The sequence below is a fragment of the Rana temporaria genome, chromosome 1 (genome assembly GCF_905171775.1).
Source record: "Rana temporaria chromosome 1, aRanTem1.1, whole genome shotgun sequence".
Classification (NCBI taxonomy): Eukaryota; Metazoa; Chordata; class Amphibia; order Anura; family Ranidae; genus Rana; species Rana temporaria.
This window is the reverse complement of record NC_053489.1, coordinates 229,849,601-229,876,335: the sequence shown is the minus strand read 5'-3', so window position 1 is coordinate 229,876,335 and position 26,735 is coordinate 229,849,601. Positions and strand designations below refer to the sequence as shown.

At 42.4% G+C, this 26,735-nt stretch overlaps 1 protein-coding gene across 1 annotated transcript in view; it reads left to right on the top strand.

Annotated features, from left to right (window-relative positions):
• Window positions 1–26,735, top strand: part of MYO18B (myosin XVIIIB) — a 764,821-nt gene that overhangs the window by 595,728 nt on the left and 142,358 nt on the right. The window contains 4 exon segments of the mRNA XM_040358554.1: window positions 527–640; window positions 4,405–4,521; window positions 8,584–8,667; window positions 21,274–21,411. Of these exon segments, the coding sequence (XP_040214488.1) occupies window positions 527–640; window positions 4,405–4,521; window positions 8,584–8,667; window positions 21,274–21,411 (453 nt within the window).

Sequence of the window (26,735 nt, the reverse complement as noted above, 5' to 3'; positions counted from 1 at the left end):
CTTAATTTGTTTCCTAATTATTGAAGTAAAATGCTTGAACACTACAGTGATAAAGCTGTCTCTTAAAAGAGCATTAATATATGTGTGTGACATTTTCAGTTAAAAGTATTTTCAAATCTTATCTGCAGATGACTGGATTTACATTTTTTAACATGCTTGGATCTTTAACAACAAGGACAAAAGATGGTACCTTTAGGGTTTGATTTGGCAGTTGTTTGAGGTTTTACGAAGGATGATTTTCATTGTTCTCTGAATGATATGGATAGTTGACAGGGGTCAACCATTTTTGTCAGATTTGCCTATCACATTATAGAACCGAATGTTTGAAAAACGATCCCACTCAGGGAAGAAGACAGAATCTGTAAGCAAGAAGCTTAACCTTTCTTTCTAAACCTTTGAGCCTACCGTGACTAAAAATAACTAAGAATCTAATGGCATTACTGCAGCACTGCAAGATGCAATTCTATTACACATAAATGTATTTAGAGTTATCTTAATATCTTCTTGAATTGTGTTCCTATTTCAGCTTGAAGAGAGCGAGGCAAGGTATGCAGAGTCCCAAAAGTCCCTGAAGTCACTGAGTACCGAGCTGGAAAATTTACACATGGAAATAGACAATCTTTCCAGGAATAAGAACATGGTAATTCCAATTCTTATCAGTTTCTTTTTCTTCTAGGCAAAAGGTTGTTAACTCTCTGATAAATGAATATGGTGACCTTTATGTCATAGTGAAATCTGATTTATTCCTTTGCTGTTATTTATTTGTATTGTCTGGGGAGATTGAAGGCTGCACCACTGTGATCGTTATCCATATATATTCCTGGTAATAAATGAGCAACACTTTTTTTATACAAAGGAGGAACAGACTATTAAGTGTTAAATTGGACAGTCAGATTAATATTTAGTATGTTTGGCATTTGAAAAAAAAAAAAATATATATATCATCAACTTGTATCCTACTGGAAGTATCTTTCTTACCTTGTTCTATCTCCGTGTTTTTCAACCTCTATTTAGTCATGGCACCCTTTAAATATATGCAATATCTTTGCAATATCTTTTGGCACCCCAGTATAAAATGGAGTTCCTCCACCACATCAGAAGCAGTCCTCAGCCCCCCTTCCACATTAGAGTCCTCAGTCCCCCTTCTACATCAAAGTCCTCAGTCCCCCTTCTACATCAAAGTCCTCAGTCCCCCTTTCAAATCAGAGTTCTCCACCACCCTACCACTTCAGAATCCTCAGTCCCCTACTCCACATCAGAGTCCTAAGCCCCCCTTTCACAACAGAGTTTGCATATTCCCCCATCTCTTTAAATTAGATTTGTTAGCCCCCCCCCCCACTTTCACAGTCCTTAGCTCGCCTATCCACACCATACAAATTCATGAGGCTGTGCAAAAATATAGGTGGAAGTGAGGCACACCTGACAAGCCCAGAAGGCACCCCATGGTGTACCATGATATCTTGTTTGAGAAATGCTGTATGACTTTCATGCATAGGCAAAAAGGGTGACTAAATTCTATTCACCTGACCTTGAAAAGAGAAAATAGAGAGATTAATGTCATTAAAGTCTATGTCAGGGCAAAATTAAAGAAAAAAAATCAATTAGCATATTTGTACAATATGTTCACCATATTTTATGCCGCGTACGCACGATCGTAAATTCCGACAACAAAACCGTCGATTTTTTTCCGACGGAATGTTGGCTGCATATACACGGTCACACAAATTTTGTTGGAAATTCCGAACATCAAAAACACGGTCACTTACAACACTACGACGAGCCGAGAAAAATTAAGTTCAGAGCATGCGTCAAATTGATTCCGAGCATGCGTAGGATTTTTGTGCGTCGGAATTGCATACAGATGATCAGAATTTCCGACAAGAGCTTTTATTGTCGGACAATTTGAAAACCAGCTCTCAAATTTTTGTTTCGGAGCATACACACGGTCGGAATTTCCGACAAAAAATCTTACATCGAACATTTGTTGTCAGAATTTCCGATCGTGTGTATGCGGCATAAATGTAAATATTTTATTATGTGGTGTCATGTGACTCAGTGTTTCAAGGTGTCAGGTGTAAATGGGGAGCAGGTGTGTTAAGTTTGGCATTATCGCTCCTACTCTCTCATACTGGTCACTGGAAGTTCAACATGGCACCTCATGACAAAGAACTCTCAGAGGAACTGAAAAAATTATTGTTGCTCTACATAAAGATGCCCTAGGCTATAAGAAGATTGTCTGGACCCTGTAACTGAGCTGCAGCATGGTGGCTAAGACCATACAGCGGTTTAACAGGACAGGTTCCACTCAGAACAGGCCTTGCCATAGTCAACCAAAGATGTTGAGTGCTTAGCATCATTTCCAGAGGTTGTCTTTGGGAAATAGATGTATGAGTGCTACCAGCATTGCTGCAGAGGTTGAAGGGGTGGGGGGGTCATCCTGTCAGTGCTCAGACCATACGCTGCACACTGCATCAAATTGGTCTGCATGGCTGTCACCCCAGAAGGAAGCCTCTTCTAAAGATGATGCACAAGAAAGCCAGCAAACAGTTTTTTGAAGACAAGCAGACTAAGGACATGGATTACTGGAACCATGTCCTGTGGTCTGATGAGACCAAGATAAACGTATTTGGTTCAGATGGTGTCAAGCGTGTGTGGTGGCAACCAGGTGAGGAGTACAAAGGCAAGTGTGTCTTGCCTAAGTTAAACATAGTAGTGGGAGTGTCATGGTCTCGAGCTACATGAGTGCTGCCGACACTGGGGAGCTACAGTTCATTGAGGGAACCATGAATGCCAACATGTACTGTGACATACTGAAGCAGAGCATGATTCCCTCTCTTCAGAGACTGGGCTGCAGGGCAGTATTCCAACATGATAATGACTCCAAACACACCTCCAAGACGATCACTGCCTTGCTAAAGAAGCTGAGGGTAAAGGTGATGGATTGGCCAAGCATGTCTCCAGACCTAAACCCTATTGAGCATCCTCAAACAAAAGGTGGAGGAGTGCAAGGTCTCTAACCTCTTCCAGCTCTGTGATGTTGCCATGGAGGCGTCAAAGAGGACTCCAGTGGCAACCTGTGAAGCTTTGGTGAACTTCATGCCCAAGAGGGTTAAGGCAGTGCTGGAAAATAATGGTGGCCACACAAAATATTGACACGATGGGCACAAATTGGGCATTTTCACTTAGGGGTGTACTCACTTTTGTTGCCAGCGCTTTAGACATTAATGGCTGTGTGTTGAGTTATTTTGAGGGGACAGCAAATGTACACTGTTATACAAGCTGTACACTCACTACTTTACATTGTAGCAAAGTGTCATTTCTTCAGTGTTGTCACATGAAAAGATATAATACCATTTATTACATATAAATTAAAATATTACTGGCATCATTGGTGTTTTATGTTTAAAGGCTTTCATACTTTAAAGAATACTGAGAATACTGTATCTCAAAAAGGTAATTTCATAAAGCTGCCAAACCAACTGAATACTAGTTGCATTTGGGTGAGTTGTAATCAAGTGAGGTAGGGGCACACGGACAGTGGGAAGTTACTGTATGATTCCAGCATGTTTGTTCCTGGTCAATAACTCAGAAGGTACTGCAAGCAAGGACAGCCGGGCAACTACTATTATCAGAAGATGGTCATAAATGACAGCCCCCACTTTTTTTACAGTAAAGATTTCCCTTAAAGGTGTCATTAAAGCGGTGGTTCACCCTCATTACCAACATTTCATCATAAAATTCGGCATAGTAGCGCGAGCTACAGTATGCCGGTCTTAATTTTTTTATCCCGGTACTCACTGTTATATCGTACATAGACGATTCCGTCTGCCGCGGGGAATGGGCGTTCCTAGCAAGAGGGAGGGTGATTGACGGCCGGCTCTGGCACGTCACGCTCCCCGAAGACAGCCGGAGTAGGTCTCGGCTCTTCACGGCGCCTGCGCACAGGCTATGCGCAGGCGCCGTGAAGAGCCAAGCCTATTTCGGCTATTTCCGGAGAAGCGTGATGTGCCAGGGCCGGCCGTCAATCACCTTCCCTCTCCATAGGAACGCCCATTGCCCGGAATCTTCAATATCCAATTGCACAGTGAGTACGGGGATAAAAAAATACAGACAGGCATACTGTAGCTCGCGCTACTATGCCGAATTTAATGCTAGAGGGATTTTTTTTTTTTTTTTCTTATATAGGGTGAACCCCCGCTTTAAATAGACAAAGTATATACTTTAGAAATTGTGCACTTTGTTTTTCACAGCTACCTGCAAGTGAATGCTTCTTCTTTTACAGATATGTTGACACTTGGCCATACAATCTGAGCTGTTGGTGTTAATTCTTTGATCTCTTAGTGTGCTTTAAGAAAAAAAAAAAGAAAACTATCACAGCCAGCATATTTTTGTTCTCTTTGTCAGGTTGATGAACAGTTGTACCTGCTTCAGCATGAGAAAACCGATCTTCTGAAAAGGATCGATGAGGACCAAGAGGACCTGAATGAGCTTATGAAGAAACACAAAGCTCTTATTGCTCAGGTGAAGATAAAACGTTTAACAAAACCTTCCACAGCTTTCAGTCAATTTAGACGAGAAAATATGCAATTTACTGAAGAAAGAGTTGATGGATTTATATTTATCACCTCCTAAGGGTCAGAAATGAGCACTGTGACATTAGGTTGGCAATACAGGCATGTTTTGTCATACTTCAGTGTAAGGTGACAAAAAGAAGTACTAATCTATCTGACATCCATGGCAAAGCTGCTATCAGATCTCAGTGGTTCCTGCCCAAGAGTCACTTTGATTATTTATTTGCATTTTACAAGCAGCTAACAGAGATATTACCATCATTTTTGACCATGTGAAATGAAAGTCTTTATTTAGAGGCTGTTGCCTTTACTTAAAGGGGTTGTAAAGGTAAAAAAATGTTTTCCTAAATCGCTTCCTTTACCTTAGTGCAGTCCTCCTTCACTTACCTCATCCTTCAATTTTGTTTTTAAATGTCCTTATTTCTTCTGAGAAATCCTCACTTCCTGTTCTTCTGTCTGTAACTCCACACAGTAATGCAAGGCTTTCTCCCTGGTGTGGAATGTCATGCTTGCCCCCTCCCTTGGACTACAGGAGAGTCAGAACACCCACTAACACACAGCTCCTTTCTCTATCTGCAACGTAGAGTGCGTCCTGATTCCCCTGTATTTTTCACAGAAGCACAAAGCAGGGAGTGGGAGCTCAGTGACGAGATTTCTGACTCACGCCCCCTTTTACACAGCACACAGGAATGATGTAGAGCTGAGGATATCAATCTTAGTCTGTGTGCTGGAACTCTGCCCCCCCCTCACCTTTTTATATCTTGATGTTTGGGGGGAAAAAAATCTGAAATTACTCATGCAGATAGCAGAGGAACAAGACAGTGGAGGGAAAATACACTTCATGCTTTGTAAATAATATAGAAGGATGTGCTTTGTTCATATTTCATGTCAGTGATTTACAACTACTTTAAAGTGGATGTTAACCTGATTCATGATGCAATTTGAGCTGGGCACATATATCTGCAGTGTTTTCTTATCTCGTTTCACAGCACTATGTCCTGTGTCTTCTGCTCTGTTCTTCTGTTATCAGAGAACTTGTCAGGAGTTATCAGGCTATCACCGGGTGGGGGGGCGGCTTGCGGCCGGGGGGTAGTTAGTCTTGCCTAGGGCCAGGGCCGGTACAAGGCAGGGGCGGGAGGGGCGAGTGCCCAGGGCGCTACCATTTTGTACAGGAGGGGGGGCGCAGTTCGGACACACAAGCGGCCGCCAGACAAGTAGACAGCGCGGGCAGCAGCAGTGGCACTGTACAAACTGTGTGCCGACTAGCTGCCGAGTGCGCCTCTGCTGTCCCGGTCACGATCACAGCTGTGCTGTCCGTCCTCCCCTGTTTGCTCTCCCGGCCGGGTTAACACAAGCGGCCACACTGACAGGGGAAGAAAACAGCTGTGGGCTGTGTAGTGAGAGCCGACTCGTCCTGCTTCTCCCTCTGACAGGAGCTGCAGGATCGGAGTGGCTGACGCTGACCTGTGACAGGGAGTGAGGCAGAGGCAGAGCGGTCGTCTTTGCTCCCCCGTCCCGTCACCCCCCCTCAGACTTCTATAGCACAGCACAGAGTGAAGTGTTCTGGCTGTATGCTAGGGATCTGAGAGCGCGCCGCACACACATTCCAGAAAGGTGCAGTCAGTGTCACGGTGAACATGAGAAGGAGGGGGAGGAATTTGTGAAAAGTGGTGAGAACTCTTTAAAGGGAGGATTACAATGGTGGCTGTGGACGGACATTGGGGGGTGGGGTTGGATACAGAGGTGGCTATGGAAGGGGGGTATACAGAGGTTTCTATGGAAGGGGGGTATACAGAGGTTGCTATGGAAGGGGGGTATACAGAGGTTGCTATGGAAGGGGGGTATACAGAGGTTGCTGTGGAAGGGGGGGTATACAGAGGTTTCTATGGAAGGGGGGTATACAGAGGTTGCTATGGAAGGGGGGTATACAGAGGTTGCTATGGAAGGGGGGTATACAGAGGTTGCTGTGGAAGGGGGGGTATACAGAGGTTGCTGTGGAAGGGGGGGTATACAGAGGTTGCTATGGAAGGGGGGTATACAGAGGTTGCTGTGGAAGGGGGGGTATACAGAGGTTGCTGTGGAGGAGCGGTATACAGAGGTTGCTGTGGAAGGGGGGGTATACAGAGGTTGCTATGGAGGAGCGGTATACAGAGGTTGCTATGGAGGAGCGGTATACAGAGGTTGCTATGGAAGGGGGGTATACAGAGGTTGCTGTGGAAGGGGGGGTATACAGAGGTTGCTGTGGAAGGGGGGGTATACAGAGGTTGCTGTGGAGGAGCGGTATACAGAGGTTGCTGTGGAAGGGGGGGTATACAGAGGTTGCTATGGAGGAGCGGTATACAGAGGTTGCTATGGAGGAGCGGTATACAGAGGTTGCTATGGAAGGGGGGTATACAGAGGTTGCTGTGGAAGGGGGGGTATACAGAGGTTGCTATGGAGGAGCGGTATACAGAGGTTGCTGTGGACAGGGGGGGATACAGAGGTGGCCGTGGACAGGAGGGGGATACAGAGGTGGCCGTGGACATGGGGTTCAGAGGTGGACGTGGACAGGGGGGGATACAGAGGTGGCCGTGGACATGGGGTTCAGAGGTGGACGTGGACAGGGGGGGATACAGAGGTGGCCGTGGACATGGGGTTCAGAGGTGGACGTGGACAGGGGGGGGATACAGAGGTGGCCGTGGACAGGAGGGGGATACAGAGGTGGCTGTGGACATGGGGTTCAGAGGTGGACGTGGACAGGGGGGGATACAGAGGTGGCCGTGGACATGGGGTTCAGAGGTGGACGTGGACAGGGGGGGGATACAGAGGTGGCAGTGGACGGGAGGTACAGAGGTGGGCGTGGACAGGGGGGATACAGAGGTGGACGTGGACATGGGGTACAGAGGTGGACGTGGACATGGGGTACAGAGGTGGCAGTGGACATGGGGTACAGAGGTGGACATGGACAGGGGGTTACACAGTGTGTGTAAATTTTTTGGGATGTTGGGGTGAAGAGCAATATTGCATGGGGGCCCCAGGAAAATGGTTGCCCAGGGTCCAAACAATATTAAAGACAGCCCTGGGCGGGTTGTTAGCAGGCATAAGAGTGTCATTATCCTATGCCGGGCATCACTAAATGGAAATTCTGTGTGGGGGGGGTCATGTAAAGGGCGAAATACTGTGTGTGGGATGATAATTTAATTTGTATTGTTTTAAGTATATTCTTGTTCTGAAACGACGTTGATTCTTTCTTAAAAACGGAGGGGGGGGGGGGGCGCAGTTTGCCATCTTCGCCCTGGGCACCAAATAGCCTTGTCCCAGCACTGCCTAGGGCAACGCAGGTGACGGTATCAGAGAGTGGACTCAGCAGCTACATTTAGAGTCCCACCACCTCAGTGGACCTCATGCCCGCCTTGCCTACGGTCCTATAGATTTCTATTAGGTTGCTGTTAGGTTTATCCAAAATGCAAAAACATTGCTTGTTGCCTGCTCATACAAAAATGATGGACCTGTTAGAAAACCATTGGTCCGGGATTCCGCACAATGCATCCAATTGATTGTTAAATAAATGATAATATGATTAAAATATTTTAACTTTAAGATGTTAAAAAATGTTAGTCATATTATTAGTTATTTAAAAATCCATAGTTCTATTATTTGCAAACAAACTTTAGGGGGGGGGGGGGGGGGGGGGGTGACCCTGCGCACCTTATGGACCGGGTTGGCTAAAGTTGGCTTTTATGAAGAATTTAGGATATCTTTGCTGGTGAAATTTGTTCATGGATAACACAGGCAATGCACTTCCATTGTTATAATGAGCGAGCAGTATCTTTAAATATACTTTCTAATTATATATATTCAGCCACAAATATCCAGGGTAGGTCCTGGACCTTGAAATATGATAATACAAAGTATTGCTTATGATAATGCTACATCATAGTAGATACTAGATAGTTATGTCAGGTTTTTTTGATTGCGAATAACGTGAAATATTGTACTCATCCTAAATTACTGTTTTTCTCTGCATAATTAGTCAGCATCAGACATTTCCCATATCCGAGAACTACAGTCTAAACACGAAGACGTGCAAAAACAGAAGCAGGGTCTCCAGGAGAAGGTAAGATTAAATTCTATTTTATATTTTGGATTCTTACAGTTTTTCACTGATTATTTGCAATATGTGTGATTTGAATAAAATTACCTTGCTCAGTGGAAGGGTTTCTCCTAAAAATCTATCTAGAGTTGTTGCTGGACCCAGACTCCCAGATTACATGTCCCATGACTTTGACTGAGTTCCCCAGGTCTCCTTTGAAGTATTTGTTGTTATCCCAATTGTGATTCTGTACAAAAACCCGTTTTGAATTTTGTGAGTGTTTTCGTACTCGAATGTCCATTCTAACACTTGCACTTATAATAGCCCCTCCCTCTTAGGCCTCGTACACACGATAGATTAAACAGAGGACAGCGGTCTGATGGACCGTTTTCATCGGTCAAAACTGATTGTGTGTGGGCCCCATAGGTTATTTAACCATCGGTTAAAAAAAAAGCAAACTTTCTTTAAATTTAACTGATGGATTCCTAACCGATAGGTCAAAACCGATCGTTAGTAGGCACAACCATCGGTTAAAAATCCACGCACACTCAAAATCAAGTCGACGCATGCTTGGAAGCATTGAAATTTGTTTTTTTTCAGCATGTTTTTGTGTTTTACGTCACCGCGTTCTGACACAATAGTTTTTTTAACTGATGGTGTGTAGGCGCGACGGACCATCAGTCCGGTTAACCGATGAAAACGGTCCATCGGTCCGTTCTCATCGGATGGACTGATCGTGTGTACGCTTTACTGTTCTTTGAATTATGTTCAGTCAATCACTTAGTGGATTTAAGAAACTGTCTGTTTAGTATAATATTGGGATTCTATATGTATCTGTATTAGATTAATGAAAGTAAGGCATAGTGGAAGTCAGTGGCAGTTGGTTCTTACCATGTTTACGGCTGCCCTGATACGGCTCCCCTTTGCGGCTTCCATGTTAACCAGAAGTGACGCAATGGCAAATATTGATTCGCTAAAATCACAAGTGGGAGGGTTCAGGGCGCAGTGCTCTGCACCCTGAGGACCTCATAAAAAAGACAATTTAGAGCCTCAGGCTCTATTCACATGCTTGTACAAAAATTATGGACCTAATAGAAATCCATTGCTCCAGCACCCCCCACAGTGCATACATATAACAATACATTTTTAAATAAATGATGATATGATTAACATTTTTTAAACTTTAAGAGGTAAAAAATGTTAGTCATATTATCAGTTATTTAAAAATCCATCGTTCTATGATTATGCAAACAAACTGGGGGGGGGGGGTGGCACCCCTGCACCCCTTATGGACCAGCCACCACTTGACTGGGTGTATTGGTAATGTGTGATGTTTTCGGTTGTCCTTTTGAATGTTCTTGTTTTTTTTTTATTTGGGCCCACTAATGGTTTGTTTTGAGGGTAAGAGGAAGGCAACAAAGACATGGAACACAACAGATACAAAAAATGATGATATTGGGGAAGAGAAATAGTCTTACCCACTTTCATTTTAGCATTCTACAAGTCTTATGACATTGCAGGTCTACTAGGATTCCTAGCAATGCTTCTGATTGGTTTTATGCTATAATTCCGTTTCTAACTTACATTTGATAAATGGCAATGGGCTGGTTTCATCAGGGAGCATTTGGTTTCCATTAGGTTGTTTTTTATATGTTTGAGATCAGTATTAAAATGTTCTATACCTGATTAGGGGAGATTTCATTCAAAGTTGTATATCCATGAGAAATGTGCATTTAATGTAAACAAACACATCTGTGCTTCAGAAATGTATTAAATGCATTAAAAGGGTCCTGTAAAACATGTTGAACCTGACTCAAGAGAGGCAGGTCACTGTAGCGGGCATTATATTCTGCAAAATCTGTCTGCATAATGTGTTTGAGGTGAATATGTCCAAGTTAATAATATTGTTGTTGAACATTCATTTTCCTACTAAAAGGCAGACAAGTGAGTCATAACTGTAATATTAAAAATACATTTTCACAAAAGCTTTCAATGTATGTATGATGTGCTTTACTGTCTTATTTTGACATATCCATGTAGAAATGTCATATTGGCTCATTTACAAAAGTAAATACTGTACCTTACAATATCAGCATGAATTATCGATTGAAGTATTTTGCTAAATGTAGTTACCACAAAACTGTTGGTAAAAGTAAACTTAAAAAAATGTATGATACAGGTTATCACTTCTTAAAGCGGTGTTAAACCCAAAACCACAACTGCAAGATATTGCAGTTTACCAATTAATTAGATGTGGTGGCTGCATTGTTTTTCCTTTTTTTGGCTTTCCCTCTGTTTTCACCTGGTGATCTGGCCGGTAACACACCTCCTGTATTAAAACGCCCCCACTCTGTATGAAGGAGCACATAGGGCACCTTTGGACAGCAACATTGTCAGTTTGGGGGGAGGGGAGTGTTAGGCCCCGTACACACGAGAGGATCTATCCGCTGGAATTGATCTGCGGATCAGTTCCAGCGGATAGATCCGCTGGTGTGTACATCCCAGCGGATCGTTTTCCGCAGATTTTTTTCGGCCCGACCGATTTCCAGCAAATAAAAATTTCTTAGCATGCTAAGAAATCTATCCGCTGGAATCGGCTTCAGCGGATCGATCCGGTGGTCTGTACAGACTCACCGGATCGATCCGTCCGATTCCCTCCCTGGCATGCGTTGTAATGATTCGACGCATGCGTGGGTATCCTTATATGACAGCGTCGCGCACGTCGCCGCGTCATCATCGCGGCGACGGCGCGACACGTCATCGCGATGGGATTTCGGCGCGGATTTCGATGCGATGGTGAGTACACCCCATCGGATCCAAATCCGCGGAAATCCTCGAGAGGATTTATCCGCGGATACGGTCCGGCGGACCGTATCCGCGGATCAATCCTCTCGTCTGTACCCGGCATTAAATGTACTAGCAGATTTAGATACAATAATAAATTGAAGCTGAACACCAGCCAATACTTTATAAGCAGTTACAGCAAACTGTTTTTGTCCTTTTGGGATAAAGGTTTTACTTAAATATATAAAGCTGATCATTGTAAGCTCCCTTGCGTGTTCTTTTAAAAAACAACACACTTACTGGCTGGATTAGCAGATACAAATAAAGGAAAGAAAACGAATGCAGCCATAACATCTAAGAAATAGCAAGGTGCAATATAATGAATGTTTGCATTGCTGCGTAAACTGTTGGTGCTATATAAATCCTGTATAATAATAATAATAATAATAATAATAATAATTTACTGTAGGTTTTAATACTTTAAATTGTAAGTGAAGCCAAAATCTTTTTTCAGCTCAGAATAATGTGGAGAATGATTAACATCCCTTTAATGTTTTTACTGTTATTTGAGGTTCTCTTAGGCCCCGTACACACGACCAAGTTTCTCGGCAGAATTCAGCCAGAAACTCGATGGGAGCCGTATTCTGCCAAAAAACCCGGTCATGTGAACACTTTCGGCCGAGGAAACCGACGAGGATCTCGTCGAGCCAAATAGAGAACATGTTCTCTATTTCCTTGTTAGTCAATGAGGAAACTTGGCTCGCCGAGATCCTCGGCGGCTTCACAAGGAACTCGACGAGCAAAACGATGTGTTTTGCTCGTTGAGTTTCTCGTAAATGTGTACGGGGCCTGAGGTAGATTTCCTCTCATTTCTTATTCAATTGACAATGGTTTCACCTGGCAGTGGAGAAAGTATGCAACAGGGACACCGACAGCAATAGAAGCTCAGTGGGGATCTAACCCCTTTTCCCTTTTTGCAGGACATACACTTTGCTTCATCACTTTGGCCTGGAAAAAAATTGTGATTAACTAAGAGGTGTCTATTAAGGAGCACAGTAAAAGAACTAAGCAGAAATAAAGGATTTCAATAGGTGTCATATTTTTTTGAGAGAATACACGGAGATTATATTTTGTATTTCATCTTTATATATAAAAAAAAGTATTGTGAGATAAACTAAAGAATGTAGCTAAAATAAGCCATGCATTTTGGTATATGCCTAAATGACTAAACTTTGTACATTAACAAGGGTGTACTGGTGTTGTTGCAAAGGTAGGAGGACTGCCAACACAGCATATTCTTCTAACAAAAAGCATTAATCATACACATCTTCTAGATGAGGTCCCTTTCCCAGGAGAAAAGAAAGGCATTCCCAGTACATATTGGCAGATCTTAATTTATGTATCCATAAATAACTCTGTGCATAAAATCTTAATTCCATTTGTGGTATTGTACAGTACAAGATCTGAAAATCTAGCCATACATACACAAAGAGCAATAGTCTAACAAGCAGATTAAGCCACTAATTAACATGTATACTATACAGAATTTACAGTATGGGCCAGATTCAGAAACAATCGCCTATCTTTAGGTGGGCGTAGCGTATCTCAGATACACTACGCCGCCGTAACTTAGAGCGGCAGGTCCAGTATTCAGAAAGGACTTGCGCTCTAAGTTACGGCGGCGTAATGTAAATGGGCCGGTGTAAGCCCGCCTAATTCAAACTAGGCTGGTAGGGGGCATGTTGTATGTAAATGATTGGTGACCCCACGTAAATGACGCGCTTTACGAACGGCACATGCGCACGCATGCTCAGTATCACGGCAAATTTTCAAAGTAAATTACGCCCGCTCAATGCTTAGTCGACGTGAACGTAACCTACGCCCAGCCCCATTCACGGACGACTTACGCAAACGACGTAAAATACGCCGCTGTTCGTACGTTTTTGACGTCCATACCTAACATGACTTACCCCTGCTTTATGAGGAGTAACTTTACGCCGGTCCGACACCTTGCGTAAACAACGTATCTTGATACGCCGGGCGCACGTACGTTTCTGAATCGGCGTACCTAGCTCATTTGCATATTCTACGAGGAAATCAACGGAAGCGCCACCTAGCGGCCAGCGTAAATATGCACCCCAAGATACGACAGCGTAGGAGACTTACGCTGCTCGTATCTAGGCAACAGTGAGGCGTATATGATTCTATGAATTGGGAGCAGGAATGCGACGCCTCACACTCAGAGTTATGGCGGCGTATCTGGAGATACGCCGTCGTAACTTCTTTTTGAATCCGGGCCTATGTGTGCATATATATATTCATATGCTAGGTAGTGGCTTAAACTGCCTGTTAAACATAATCAGGTAAAAATATGTCATCATCCTTCAAAAGCAGAAAAAACATTTGCAGGAATAGTAGAAAGGTAGACCTTGGAATAGAATACAATTTCGATTCACGAACGTACGCCCGGCCGCCGCAGTCAATTTACGCCGTTTCCATAAGCCATTATCAGGCCTAAAGTTATTCCATCTATTAGATGGATTAGCAATGTTAAAGTATGGCCGCCGTTCCCGCATCGAGATTCGAAATTTTTAGGTCGTTTGCGTAAGTCGTCCGCGAATAGCGATTTACATTGTTTACGCCCACGTCGAAATCAATAGGCCCGTGCGGCGTACTTAGCCGCAATGCACACTGGGAAATGTAGGCGCCCGGCGCATGCGCAGTAATAGAAAAACGTCAAAAACGTAAGGTCAAGCCTTATTAACATAAAACACGCCCCCCTTACACACATTTGAATTCGGCGCCCTTACGCCCGCTTTAGGCTACGCCGCCGTAACTTAGCAGGCAAGTACATTGTGAATCATGTACTTGCCTAGCTAACTTACGGCGGCGTAGCCTAAACACGCTAAGCTACGCCGCCGTAAGTGTAGGCACATCTACCTGAATCTACCTATATATACCTACCTGACCCTTGTCTTCGTCTCACAGCACCTTGATGAGAGTAATCTCAAACTTCTGGTGATATTCTGGAAACAATGAGGATCCCAAATCTCTGACAAAGATACTCTTGTACTTGACTGCAGTGTCTTCTTGAAAAATTGGAGGTACTCATTGTCCCCCAAGAATTTTGCCAAGAGAATTCTGACCTCATACCCTGCAACATGGAACAGGGTGGTCAGATAAGTATATAATATAACTTTTTTTGAACTATTATTATGCAGAAGTTTTTAGAGGGATTCTAATATGTGGATCTAGTATTCCACTACAAGGTCTCCTTTAAGCTGTATAAGAAAGTCTATAGGGTAATTACTCCTTTTAAAAATACTAGTTCCCTATGATCCAACAGCCTCAGAAACCTTTACATATTTGAAACCGGCATACAAAACAGTTGTTGTTGCTGACTTTCAAAATGTACATGCTTGTCCAAGGTCAGTGTCTCAAAGTAGAAACAGCCCGCCAACTACAGTGTAGAATTTTCTGGAGGACGCCAGCAATGGTAGCTCCATGTATTTAATATGATTTAATAGCTGAAATACCATTTGTTTAAGGAATTTTAAATATTGAAAGATATTGCATAGTATTTCAGTTTTGTGAATTGGTAACGACACAATAATAATGAGAGCAAGTTGTGATATGTCCTGTGTAAGAATATGAATATCCAGTCTTAAACTATTATTATTAGTGTGCAAGATGGCCTATAAAAGAATGTATATTTGTCTCATTATTTACTTTTTGAGACAATGGGGTTTATTTACTAAAGACAAATAGATGCAGTTGCTCCAGAGCTTAGTAAATGAGGTAAAGTTTCAAGTGATTGTAAAGACAGAAGGTTTTTTATTTTAATACATTGTGGCATGCAGGCTCACCTGTGCCCACCATTGCAGCCTCACCTGTAAAAAAGGAAAAGTGCAGTATGCAAAATTTAATAAAGTGCACAAAGGGTTAAAAGCACTTACAAGATCGTTGAGTGTTAAAAAGCATGATAAAATCAGGAATCATCTGGGGCATGTGTCCATCCTCAGCACGGTGGTGGAGGGCTGTGTAGAGCCGTCCAGCAGCTGAAAATCGTTCTCATACATGCTGGAGAGAGGAGGCAGCGGGGAAAGCCTGTCTTCTGGGTTTACTGCGGGACACACGATGCTGATGGCATCAGTGGGGAGAAAGGGGTGGTAACGCATTTCGGAGCATGTGTGGCTCCTTCGTCAGACCTCACCTGTGCCGAACGGCAGCCTCACCTGTGCCCACCATTGCAATGTAAGCTGTGACAGCTTGCTATCCACGCACTGTGATCACATGGCTCTCCTCTTCCTCCATGCTCTCTTCCCCCGGGGCGATCTCTGGGAGAATAGCTCCCGATCAAACCCACCCCCGTGCTCACCCCCCCGTTGCCAAGCAGCCTAGCTCCTCGCCAGCCCTCATTTTCAACTCGCAATATGCAAGTAGGCGAGTGGAAAATTTGAGGGCTGCTGTATATACATATTTATATATACAATATATGTATATATATATATATATATATATATATATATATATATATATATATATATATATTTATATACAGTATATACTAAAATGCCTAAAACTAACCTGCCTCTAACTAATATTCTATCAATCTCCACATTATTATAACACTACAGTATATGCAGTGTGAGCAGCCTTATACAGTATAGTGTGGGACGTGGACTTGGCCCTCTGAGCCGTGATTGACTAAAGGCACCCTGCCTTCGGCCAATCATGGCTCTCATAGCAGAGCGTGCTGTGATTGACCAAAGCATGCTTTGTCCAATCAGCAGCCGTCAATGCACTGTGATCTCGCAGTGCATTAAATGGCGTTCCACGGTGCTTGAATTTCCTGCCCCATATGTGCCAACATCAGGACCATCCCTACTCTTGAGAGTGTAACCATGTCAAACAGAATCCCATATTTATATATGTATACAACCACAAGTACCAAAATTTGAGTTGGGAGGTACCTGAGAGAACAAGTGAAATATACTATTAACCCTGTATCATTGCTTATCATAATACAATTTTTTTTAAAACATCTTTATTTTAAATGGTGGTTTTGTATTTTTTTTTTTAGTCCAGGTTTAATACATACAGGGATATGCATGTATTGATATTATATAGCATTAGCTAAATAATATATACTGTAGTTCTAGTCAAATTCACACCATTGCTATATAAAAAGAACATCAATGTGAAGCTTGACTGGAGAAGAAATTGTAATAGTAATAGAAGTATTTTTATCCCTTTGCTGCTCCTTATGTGATTACGTCTACATTGTAGAGGAAAGTTCTTGTAATCAATGTAACCTGTAATTTTAATCACTGGTCACTTCAATAGCAGGTTGGCTGTTGAAAGAAAATTAATTTATTCCGGTTATTGCCCTCTTTCATTCACACTCTTCTGCTCAATGGGAATGAGAAGTTCTAGAATAAAAAAAATTACTCAATCATAAGCTTTAAGCAGCTCTGTACTTCTAAACTGGTTGCACACTTTGGTTAATACAATTCAGTTATGCTTAAAATTTCTATGCACAGCATTGCTCTTCAATGCAATGACAGCTATTGAATACTTGTAATAATGTACTTCTGATGTAGATTATACAAGTCAGTAGTTTTCAATAAGTCAAAGCGCACTATATACAAAGTCGCGGCATAAAGTCAATTACTTATGACATATATTTAAATATATAGCACACAAGGTTTGTGACTAGGACATCAGAGATCGAAGCTGGCCATGTACAGCTAAATATTATGCCTGACTAAAAGGACAGGGCCTAGAAATTGTATGGGCCTGACCATGATAATGATGATAATAAAACGCAAAACACATTTTTTTAGCAATTTATGGGTATGGTACATGACCTATTGATTCTCACATTAAACAGAGTACAGGCAGGAGATATGCTTACAATTACATATTTTTGTAGTGTATTTTATTTTATTTTTTTAAAGAAGGACTAGAGCCTCTGTCAAGTTCTTGTCCTTACACCTCTTTGACATAAAGTGATAGGAAATCAATTTTGTAGTTGTCACCAGAACAAGAAGTGAGGAATAGTTTAATAGTTTTCAAAGAGGATATGTTTTTCTTTAACAATTTTCTAGGGCCTTATTCAGGCTGGCACTGTCAAACCTGCTTTATATGCATTTAGAAGACATTTATAAAAGCACAAAAATGCATGCAATGATTTTTCAATGGAGCTTTTTAAACTAAGAATGTGTCTGCATTTAAGTGTGGTTGGTTTAGCTGTTGTAATATTCAGGGACATAGCTCCTTGGGACAAAACCGTTTGTCTTACATAGGGATGAGCCGAACACCCCCCTGTTCGGTTCGCACCAGAACTTGCGAACACACCAAATGTTCGTGTGAACTTTAGAACCCCGTTAAAGTCTATGGGACTCGAACATTTGAAATCTAAACTGCTAATTTTAAAGGCAAATATGCAAGTTATTGTCCTAAAAAGTGTTTGGGGACCTGGGTCCTGACCCAGGGGACATGCATCAATGCAAAAAAAGTTTTAAAAACAGCTGTTTTTTCGGGAGCAGTAAATTAAATAATGCTAAAAGTGAAACAATAAAAGTGAAATATTCCTTTAAATTTCGTACCTGGGGGGTGTAAAGTTAGCATGTGAAATAGCGCATGTTTCCCATACTTAGAACTGTCCCTGCACAAAGTGTAATTTCTGAAAGGAAAAAAAGATTTTTAAAACCGGACTTGCGGCTATAATTAATTGTCGGCTCTGGCAATTTAGAGCGAATTCATTCATAAAAAAAAAAAAAAAGCGTGGAGGTCCCCCCAAATTCCATTACCAGGCCCTTCAGGTCTGGAATGGATATTAAGGGGAACCACGCCGTCAATTTTAAAAAAAAATGACGTGGGGTTCCCCCCCAAATATCCATTCCAGACCTTCAGGTCTGGTGTGGATTTTAAGGGGAACTTCACCCCAAATAAAAAAAAATGGCGTGGAGTTCCCCCAAAAATTCACACCAGACCCCTTATCCGAGCACGTTAACCTGGTCGGCCGCAGAAAAGAGGGGGGACAGAGTGTGCGCCCCTCTCCTGAACCGTACCAGGCCACATGCCCTCAACATGGGGAGGATGTCCCCATGTTGATGGGGACAAGGGCCTCATCCCCACAAACCTTGCCCGGTGGTTGTGGGGGTCTGCGGGTGGGGGGCTTATCAGAATCTGGAAGACCCCTTTAACAAAGGGGACCCCCAGATCCTGCCCCCCCCTATGTGAATTGGTAATGGGGTACATTGTACCCCTACCATTTCACAAAGGAAGTGTAAATAGTTGGAAAAAACACACACACACACACCGTAGAAAAAAGTACTTTATTAATAAAGAAAAAACATCCAGCGGTGGTAATCTACTCTCTACTAGGTCCCAGCTCCCTGCTCCAACGTTGTCTGTATCCAGCGACGGTTGATCTCCGGTCCAGCGATGAGAAGATCCATCCACCCAGAGCGCAGCCACGCCAACCTCCTCTCTCCGCTGGACATAGCCCAGCGAATGACGCGCTGTAGCTTTGACATTTCTCATATAGGGGAGGCGGGGTCACCCGTCGCGTGACCCCGCCCCCTCTGACGCACCCTCTGCTACGTCACTGGGGAAGCCCAGCAAGGGGGAAGCCTGGGCTTCCCCAATGACGTAGCAGAGGGTGCGGGGTCACGTGATGGGTGGCCCCGCCTCCCCTATATAAGAAATGTCACAGCTTCAGCCGCGTCATTCACTGGGCTGTGTCCAGCGGAGAGAGGAGGTCGGCGTGGCTGCGCTCTGGATGGATGGATCTTCTCATCGCTGGACCGGAGATCAACCGTCGCTGGATACAGACAACGTTGGAGCAGGGAGCTGGGACCGAGTATATTACCACCGCTGGATTTTTTTTATTTATTTTTTATTAAGAAAGGACTTTTTTCTACGGTGTGTGTGTTTTTTTCAACTATTTACACTTCCTTCATGAAATGGTAGGGGTACAACCCATTACCAATTCACATAGGGGGGGGGCAGGATCTGGGGTTCCCCCTTGTTAAAGGGGTCTTCCAGATTCTGATAAGCCCCCCCGCCTGCAGACCCCCACAACCACCAGGCAAGGGTTGTGGGGATGAGGCCCTTGTCCCCATCAACATGGGGACATCCTCCCCATGTTGAGGGCATGTGGCCTGGCACGGTTCAGGAGAGGGGAGGCCGCACTCTGTCCCCCCCTCTTTTCTGTGGCCGGCCAGGTTAACGTGCTCGGATAAGGGGTCTGGTGTAAATTTTTGGGGGAACTCCACGCCATTTTTTTTTTAATTTCTGTGTTTAGAAAACTGTGTGAATGAGACCTGTTCTTCTCTTGGACCGGAAGTGTAAGGAAATCTCTGCAATGGGTTAAAGACAGTGAAGAATAAACTGACAGGAGTTTTTACCCTGCTATACTTTGTCCAATTCTAAAAAAGAGACAGCAAAAAAGGTCAATGAATAACCGTACTGAAAATTTGGGATTATTTTAAGGAAGCATAGCCTTCCACTCATGTTCTGTTGACCCTGGTAACTCTAATGCCAGCATTGTTGTTGAGTTGACGAGACACTGTTCCACAAATGTTGCTCAAATGGCTTGTGTGAGCTTTGGAACTTGTCCTTTGTTCCTCGTTGGAACTCTGATGTCCACAGCCTGCCCTGTGGTTCTTGATGGTCTTCTCTTTGACTCAAATGTCTGTCTTTGATACAAGATCAAGAGATCTAAATGCTGCTTGTTCCCTACACTTTTTAGCCCATCAGCTGTTGACAATGGGTTGAATCTGAAGGACACAACCTATATATTATCTGGGGAAGCCATAGAAACCTTTGAAGGTCCTTGGTAAAGATCAGGCACTTTGCTCCTTAGGAAACCCAACCCATTGGCGACACAGTGAGGCTGTATACCTTGGAGGACCCACCCAGTGGTGACACATTGGTTTGCACAAATTTATGGATGGCAAATAATAATTTTAAATTAGATTTACTGCCATAGAAAAATGGGACAGTAGCAGTTTCATCAATGAAATAAACAGTAGGTTTATGGCTTTGATCCAGCAAGTATATCTGGGGGTAATATAAAAGTAAAAGCATGCAAAGGAAGTGTGCATAGTTTGGACTTCAGTCATCAAATCGGTTCTAACGGTACTCCTGCCCAGGACAAAATCATCTCTCTCTACCATTAAAGTAACTTCAAAGTCAGGTGGTGGATGGAGTTCATCTAAACTCACTTTTAGCAGGTCTTTTTTTGTGATGGTGGCAATTATGCCCAGTTGTGTGCTGCTGTACTCTGATTATTTTAGTACTCAAACATATTTTTTATTTTATTAAATGTGTTAAAGACATCCATGAATTTAATACCCTATAATTGTGAGTAATTGAATATACCACATTATTTTCTTTGCTCTGCTAATTTTCAAACTACCTTCATAAATAGTGCTGTGATCATAAACTATGCTACTTCATAAATTGTTGCCCTCAGTCTATCACTTTTATAGAAGAATGCTTTTGTGCTGTGACACAACAAAAGAACAATAGACCTCACATACATTTCCAGAGGAAAAGAAAAATATGAGTGTTGCTTGCATTAACGTTTGTGATTGCAGATATTATTTTGTAGAACAGGTTAAAAATAAACCTGATGGGTCTTTATGGGTAATGCTTTCAACCATTTTAAAATGCATATGATTATATGTTAGGTTAGTATTGGTTTAGAAACTCTATGTTTATCGATAAATCAGAGTGTAAAAAGAAAGGTAAAAGGTAGGGACTCAATTAGACATAATATTATCAAGGTTGACTGCACTCATTAACTTATTAATGTATTTTGGGTTGACACAGCTGCAGGTGGCACAGAGTCGCATTGACTATTTGGAGCAGTCTATGGTGGAGCGTTCAATTGTAAGCCGGCAAGAAGCTGTGATCTGTGATTTGGAAAACAAGATGGAGTTTCAGAGAGCTCAGATTAAAAGGTTTGAAGTAAGTATAGTTAAATGTATTACACTCCCATATTTTTCTGTTTACTTTAAACAAAATAAAAAATAAAACATTTCTTTGTCTACATTTGAACTGAAGTATATGAAAGGTAAAAAAAAAACAAAAAAACATTGTTATTCATAAATGGAATATTGTAGAGGCAAAGCTCATTAGGAGTACAACTATCAAGAGTCATTACTATGTATGAAATCTTTATTTCATAGACAAGTGACTTTTCACGCCAAGCTTTTACCAACACTCCAGAATAACTACTGTATTTATGTTTTGCTTCAGATGGGTACTTTGACACATATAATTGTACACATTGGGGGGTTATTTACGAAAAAGGCAAATCCACTTTGCACTACAAGTGCACTGCAAGTGTACTGAAAGTGCACTTGGAAGTGCAGTCGCTGTAGATCCGAGGGGGACATGCAAGGAAAAGAAAAAACAGTAATTTAGCTTGCACATGATTGGATGATAAAATCACCAGAGCTTCCCCTCATTTCAGATCTACCCCTCAGATTTACAGCGACTGCACTTGCAGTGCACTTGTAGTGCAAAGTGGATTTGCCTTTCGTAAATTCTCTCCAAAATGTTCAGTTTTTTTTAAATTAAACGTTATTTAAGCATCAAAATGACATACAAAGCAACATTACTGTATTTAAAGAAAACCAGTTACAAAGATTCGTACAATGCACATTTGATATACACATTTTCTATACCATACTGAAATCATAGAATACATTGGCAAACCAAAATTTCCATTTACAGTAGTTAAATTATGCAGCTCCTCTGGCTGGCCAGCTACCGAATAAGGTTTGTTTAATGTAACAAACTCATTTATTATATTAACCCTTATTTATAATGGCCGACTTGGCCTCCGCAAGGTTTCCGCCCCTTCCTTAAATCTCCCTATTACTAGACACTTTACTATACAAACATATTAGGGGTGGGCGTAGATTATTTCCAGGCAAACTCATCAGCCAATGGGATGTGCTCCTCTGACTGACCAGCTCCTTACTGTGGCTCAGAGTGACAGTGCCCAGAGCAGGCTCCACACCCTCAGTTCTAAGGGATCAGCACGTGCAAGCGTACGGCCCAACCTTTCACTAGAGCAGGCCCCGTCCCCTCAGTTTTTTTGTTACCCTTTGGATGTAAAATATATAAGAATATTTTGTCATGTAATCTCTGTCTGATATGGAGCAACGTTATAACTGTTTTCCACTGTTCCCTCCCCCTCTCTCTGAAATCCCTAACACCTGTATAATGTTCATATTTTTTCTACAATTTAAAATGTATCTCAGTGTTAAAAGATGTGGCATGGGAAATACATTTAACCCATACCCTGATACCCATCAGTTAACAAAAAAGGGAGACCAACAACACTGTTCCCACTAAAATTGAAGGTACTATTTTATGAAAGAAATACATTGCATAAAAGTTTTGTAAAATAACTATGTTTATGCTTTTCTACCTTAAATTAATCTAAACATTTAATGTTACAGATTAAATTTGTATTTATATTAATTCACGCATGCACACCGCCCATCTACTCTTGGTCCGGCCCCCGGGTCCAATATATGAACCCATTGCGGCCCTCGAGTCAAAAAGCTTGCCCACCCCTGGTCTACACCATTTATTTCTATCAATATGTATTATGTGGAATGGTCCTATTAACTATAATGCTTTACATTACATGCCCAGCTCCAGTGAGTAAAAAAGAGGAAAAACAAAAGTTTTAGCTTAGCCAAAATGTCATTGAAAATTGGAGGTAAGTGTGGGTTTGGTCACTTTTAAGGGTGCTAAAAACGTTAAATAGCTTAACGGAACAGTTAGGGAAGCTCTTTTTTTACCTATCCTGGAAATGCTCTTGTGCCAAAAACAAATCATAAACATAATCCCCCTAGTAATAATCCTCAAGCTAACCTTAACAATTACCTTTTTTTTTTAACACATAAGTAATATAATCTGTCATCTGTTGTCATGACAATCGCATGCCTTTATCAAGATCGTAATGTCACACAACACTGGGGCGTCAGTGCTAGGAATGCTGTGTTATGCTGGCGTCAAAGAAAAATTATGTTTCTCTTTGTTAGTATAATTCAACCTTTCCATGCAGAATGTGCAATTAGAGACTAAAGTTGACTGGCTTTCAGCAAAGTCGATATTGCTATTTTCACAGCAAATCAACTGCAGCACAATTTAATTTGGTAAAATTGTCTGCTCTACCCAAGGTTTCCTGGCATCTTGTGCAAAACGTTTCTTTTGTGACCAGTGAGTAACTGTAGAAACCGCAGTGGCGGCTGGTGCTCAAAATTTTTCCGGGGGCGTAAACAAACTGAAAAAAAACCCCATCAATTGCAGCCTCACTGTGCCCATCACACGCAGCTACTGTGCCCATTAATTGCCGCCACTGTGTCCATCAAACGCAGCCACTATGCCCATAAATTGCCACCACTGTGCCATCAAACGCAGCCACTATTCCCATCAATTGCCTCCAGTTTGCCCCTTCATTAGCTGCCACCAGTTTTCCCCATCATTAGCTGCCAGTTTGCCCCATCAAATGCTGCCAGTTTGCCCCACCAAATGCTTCCAGTTTGGCCCCCCCCCTGCCCGACACTCACCTTTCTCGAGTCAGCGCTGTCCTCCACGCTCCCTCCGAGTCCTCGATGTCTTCTTCCGTCCTTTTCATGTCATCTCTGCTATGATTGGACACCTGATAGGCGTCCAATCACAGCGCCTGTTGCTTCAGCCAATCAGGTGACCGGTAACCTGACCCGGTGCACCTGATTGGCTGAGAGGCGGGTCAGTGTTAGAAAAGCGATTCCCTAACGCAGCACTTTTTAAACAGCGAACGCACAGCAGTGCGCCTTATGTTTAACAATTTGGAAGCCTATTAGAGCCCACAGGCCTCTGGCTCTAATCAGGCACTTCCAAAACACCCCCACCGCTGTAATTCAGATGGCCGGCGCTCGACAAGGGCCCGGACACCTGAATAGTGGACGGCAGCGGCGACAATAGATAGATTCATGCAATGCAATGATTAATGGGTGCAGGAGAGAGGGGGTGGCGCTCTTGCACCCTCTATGGATGCAACACCACTGAGAAGTATAGAACACTTTCTAATTTTCTAAATCGGCAAACAGCCTAAATAAACTGGGCAATTTCCTGCCTCCAGTGAAAGTGGGGGGGCTGATCCCTCTATTTTCTGTGGAGAAGGGGGAATATTTAATGGAGTGTGGGTGCATTACTGTGGCCATCTTGTGAGAATCATGCAGCTGCTGGCACTCACCTGACTTATTTGGTGATTAAAAGAAGTAACCTTGGGCAACATCAATGTTTTTGATCCCACTATCCTTAGACAAATCACATGAGAGATGTTAATCTTATAACACCGATGTTCTTTTACTATTTTATTTGGAAATTCTAGGGGCAAGAATAACCATCAATAATATGTCTCAACAATTTACTCCCTCTGCACATGAATACTATGATGTCTTACTGTTGCATTTCCCATATATTTGTTAATTATACGTTATTGACAATCCACCTAGTAAGCATGGTTTCATCATCTGACCTGGACAAGGCAGCAAGTAAACACAAGGATTAAAGCCATAGGGCCAGATTCTTAAAGATTTACAAAAACGTATCAGTAGATACGCCGTCGTAAGTCCGAATTTGTGCCGGCGTATATTTAAGCGTATTCTGGAAACCAGATACGCCTAAATTTAGCCAAGATACGAGAGGCATAAGTCTCCTACGCCGTTGTATCTTGGGTGCATATTAACGCTGGCCGGTAGGTGGCGTTTCCGTTGATTTCTGCGTCGAATATGCAAATAAAATAGATACGCTGATTCACAAAAGTACGTGCGCCCGTCACATTTAGTTACGCCGTTAACGTAAGACATACGCCGGCGTAAAGATAAAGCAGGTCTCTAGGTGGCGCAGCCCATGCAAAGTATGGACGTCGGAACAAGCGTATCTGTTTACGTCGTTTGCCTAAGTCGTACGCGAATAGGACTGTGCGTAAGTTACGTTCACGCCGTAGGCAGTGTTCGATGTATCTTAGGCATTCTATCCAACGCATGCGCACTGGGATACGTCCACGGACGGTGCATGCGCCGTTCGTTCAAAACATCATTTACGTGGGGTCATGCTTTATTTACATAAAACACGCCCACCTCTTCACAATTTGAATTAGGCGCGCTTACACCGGCACATTTACACTACGCCGCCGTAACTTAGGACGCAAGTGCTTTGTGAATACAGCACTTGCCTCTCTAAGTTGCAGCGGCGTAGCGTAAATACGTTACGCTACGCCCGCCCACACTTACGCCGCCCTACATGAATCTAGGCCTTAATGTTCTGGTTGTCTGAATTCCCAAGAGATATAAGTAAGCAGATGACTTGCCGGTCAACTTTTGCATAAATCGAGTCGCAAATGTTAAAGTCCCGTTGAATAAATTCCATAAAATTAAAACAAAAACTTGAGGCCAAACTGGTGAATTGATTGTATAAAATTTAAATAAAGATGAGAAAAATACACAAATTCTGTAAATGAATAGGACAACACCAAAAAGACGTTACTAGTGTTAATAAAGATGCTACATCATTGTTCCAGTCTATACCTTCAAGCTTATAGCTTGTTGTTTTAAAGAAACTTCCTGATCTCTGTTTGCTCTCAATATACACACTTCACTCATCTGTGTGGTGTGTGTCTTATATTGAAAATCTATTTCATTATTAAATGTGCAAGCCAGGGAGCAAAAGTATCAGATTCCATTTTGTAAAAAGGACTATATTTTTACTGCTAGTGCCAAATAGAAAATGTGTTGCATCAATTATTTAGCAAGTGATTCCTTTCGCAGAGCAGCATTTTATGTGATATTGTCTCTTAAAACTATTGTGCCATATATACAGATATAGAGAGGTGGCATGTGAAAGATTGTTACAACATTTCTACAACATTACTTGAATGTGGACTTGCTCTTCTAAGTTGATGTTTCTGTAATATCCAATATATGCTTGTGTTGACAGTCGTGTTACAAGGTAGAAAGCCCCCCCCCCCAAGCTCTTCTGTATATTTTTCTAGAATATTTATTTTCTATCAAATGTCGGGCCTGCCCTGCAAATTAAAGGAGTTGTAAAGGTACAATTTTGTTTTCTACTAAATAGCTTCCTTTACCTTAGTGCAGTCCTCCTTCACTTACCTCATCCTTTGATTTTGCTTTTAAATGTCCTTATTTCTTCTGAGAAATCCTGACTTCCTGTTCTTCTGTCTGTAACTCCATACAGTAATGCAAGGCTTTCTCCCTGGTGTGGAG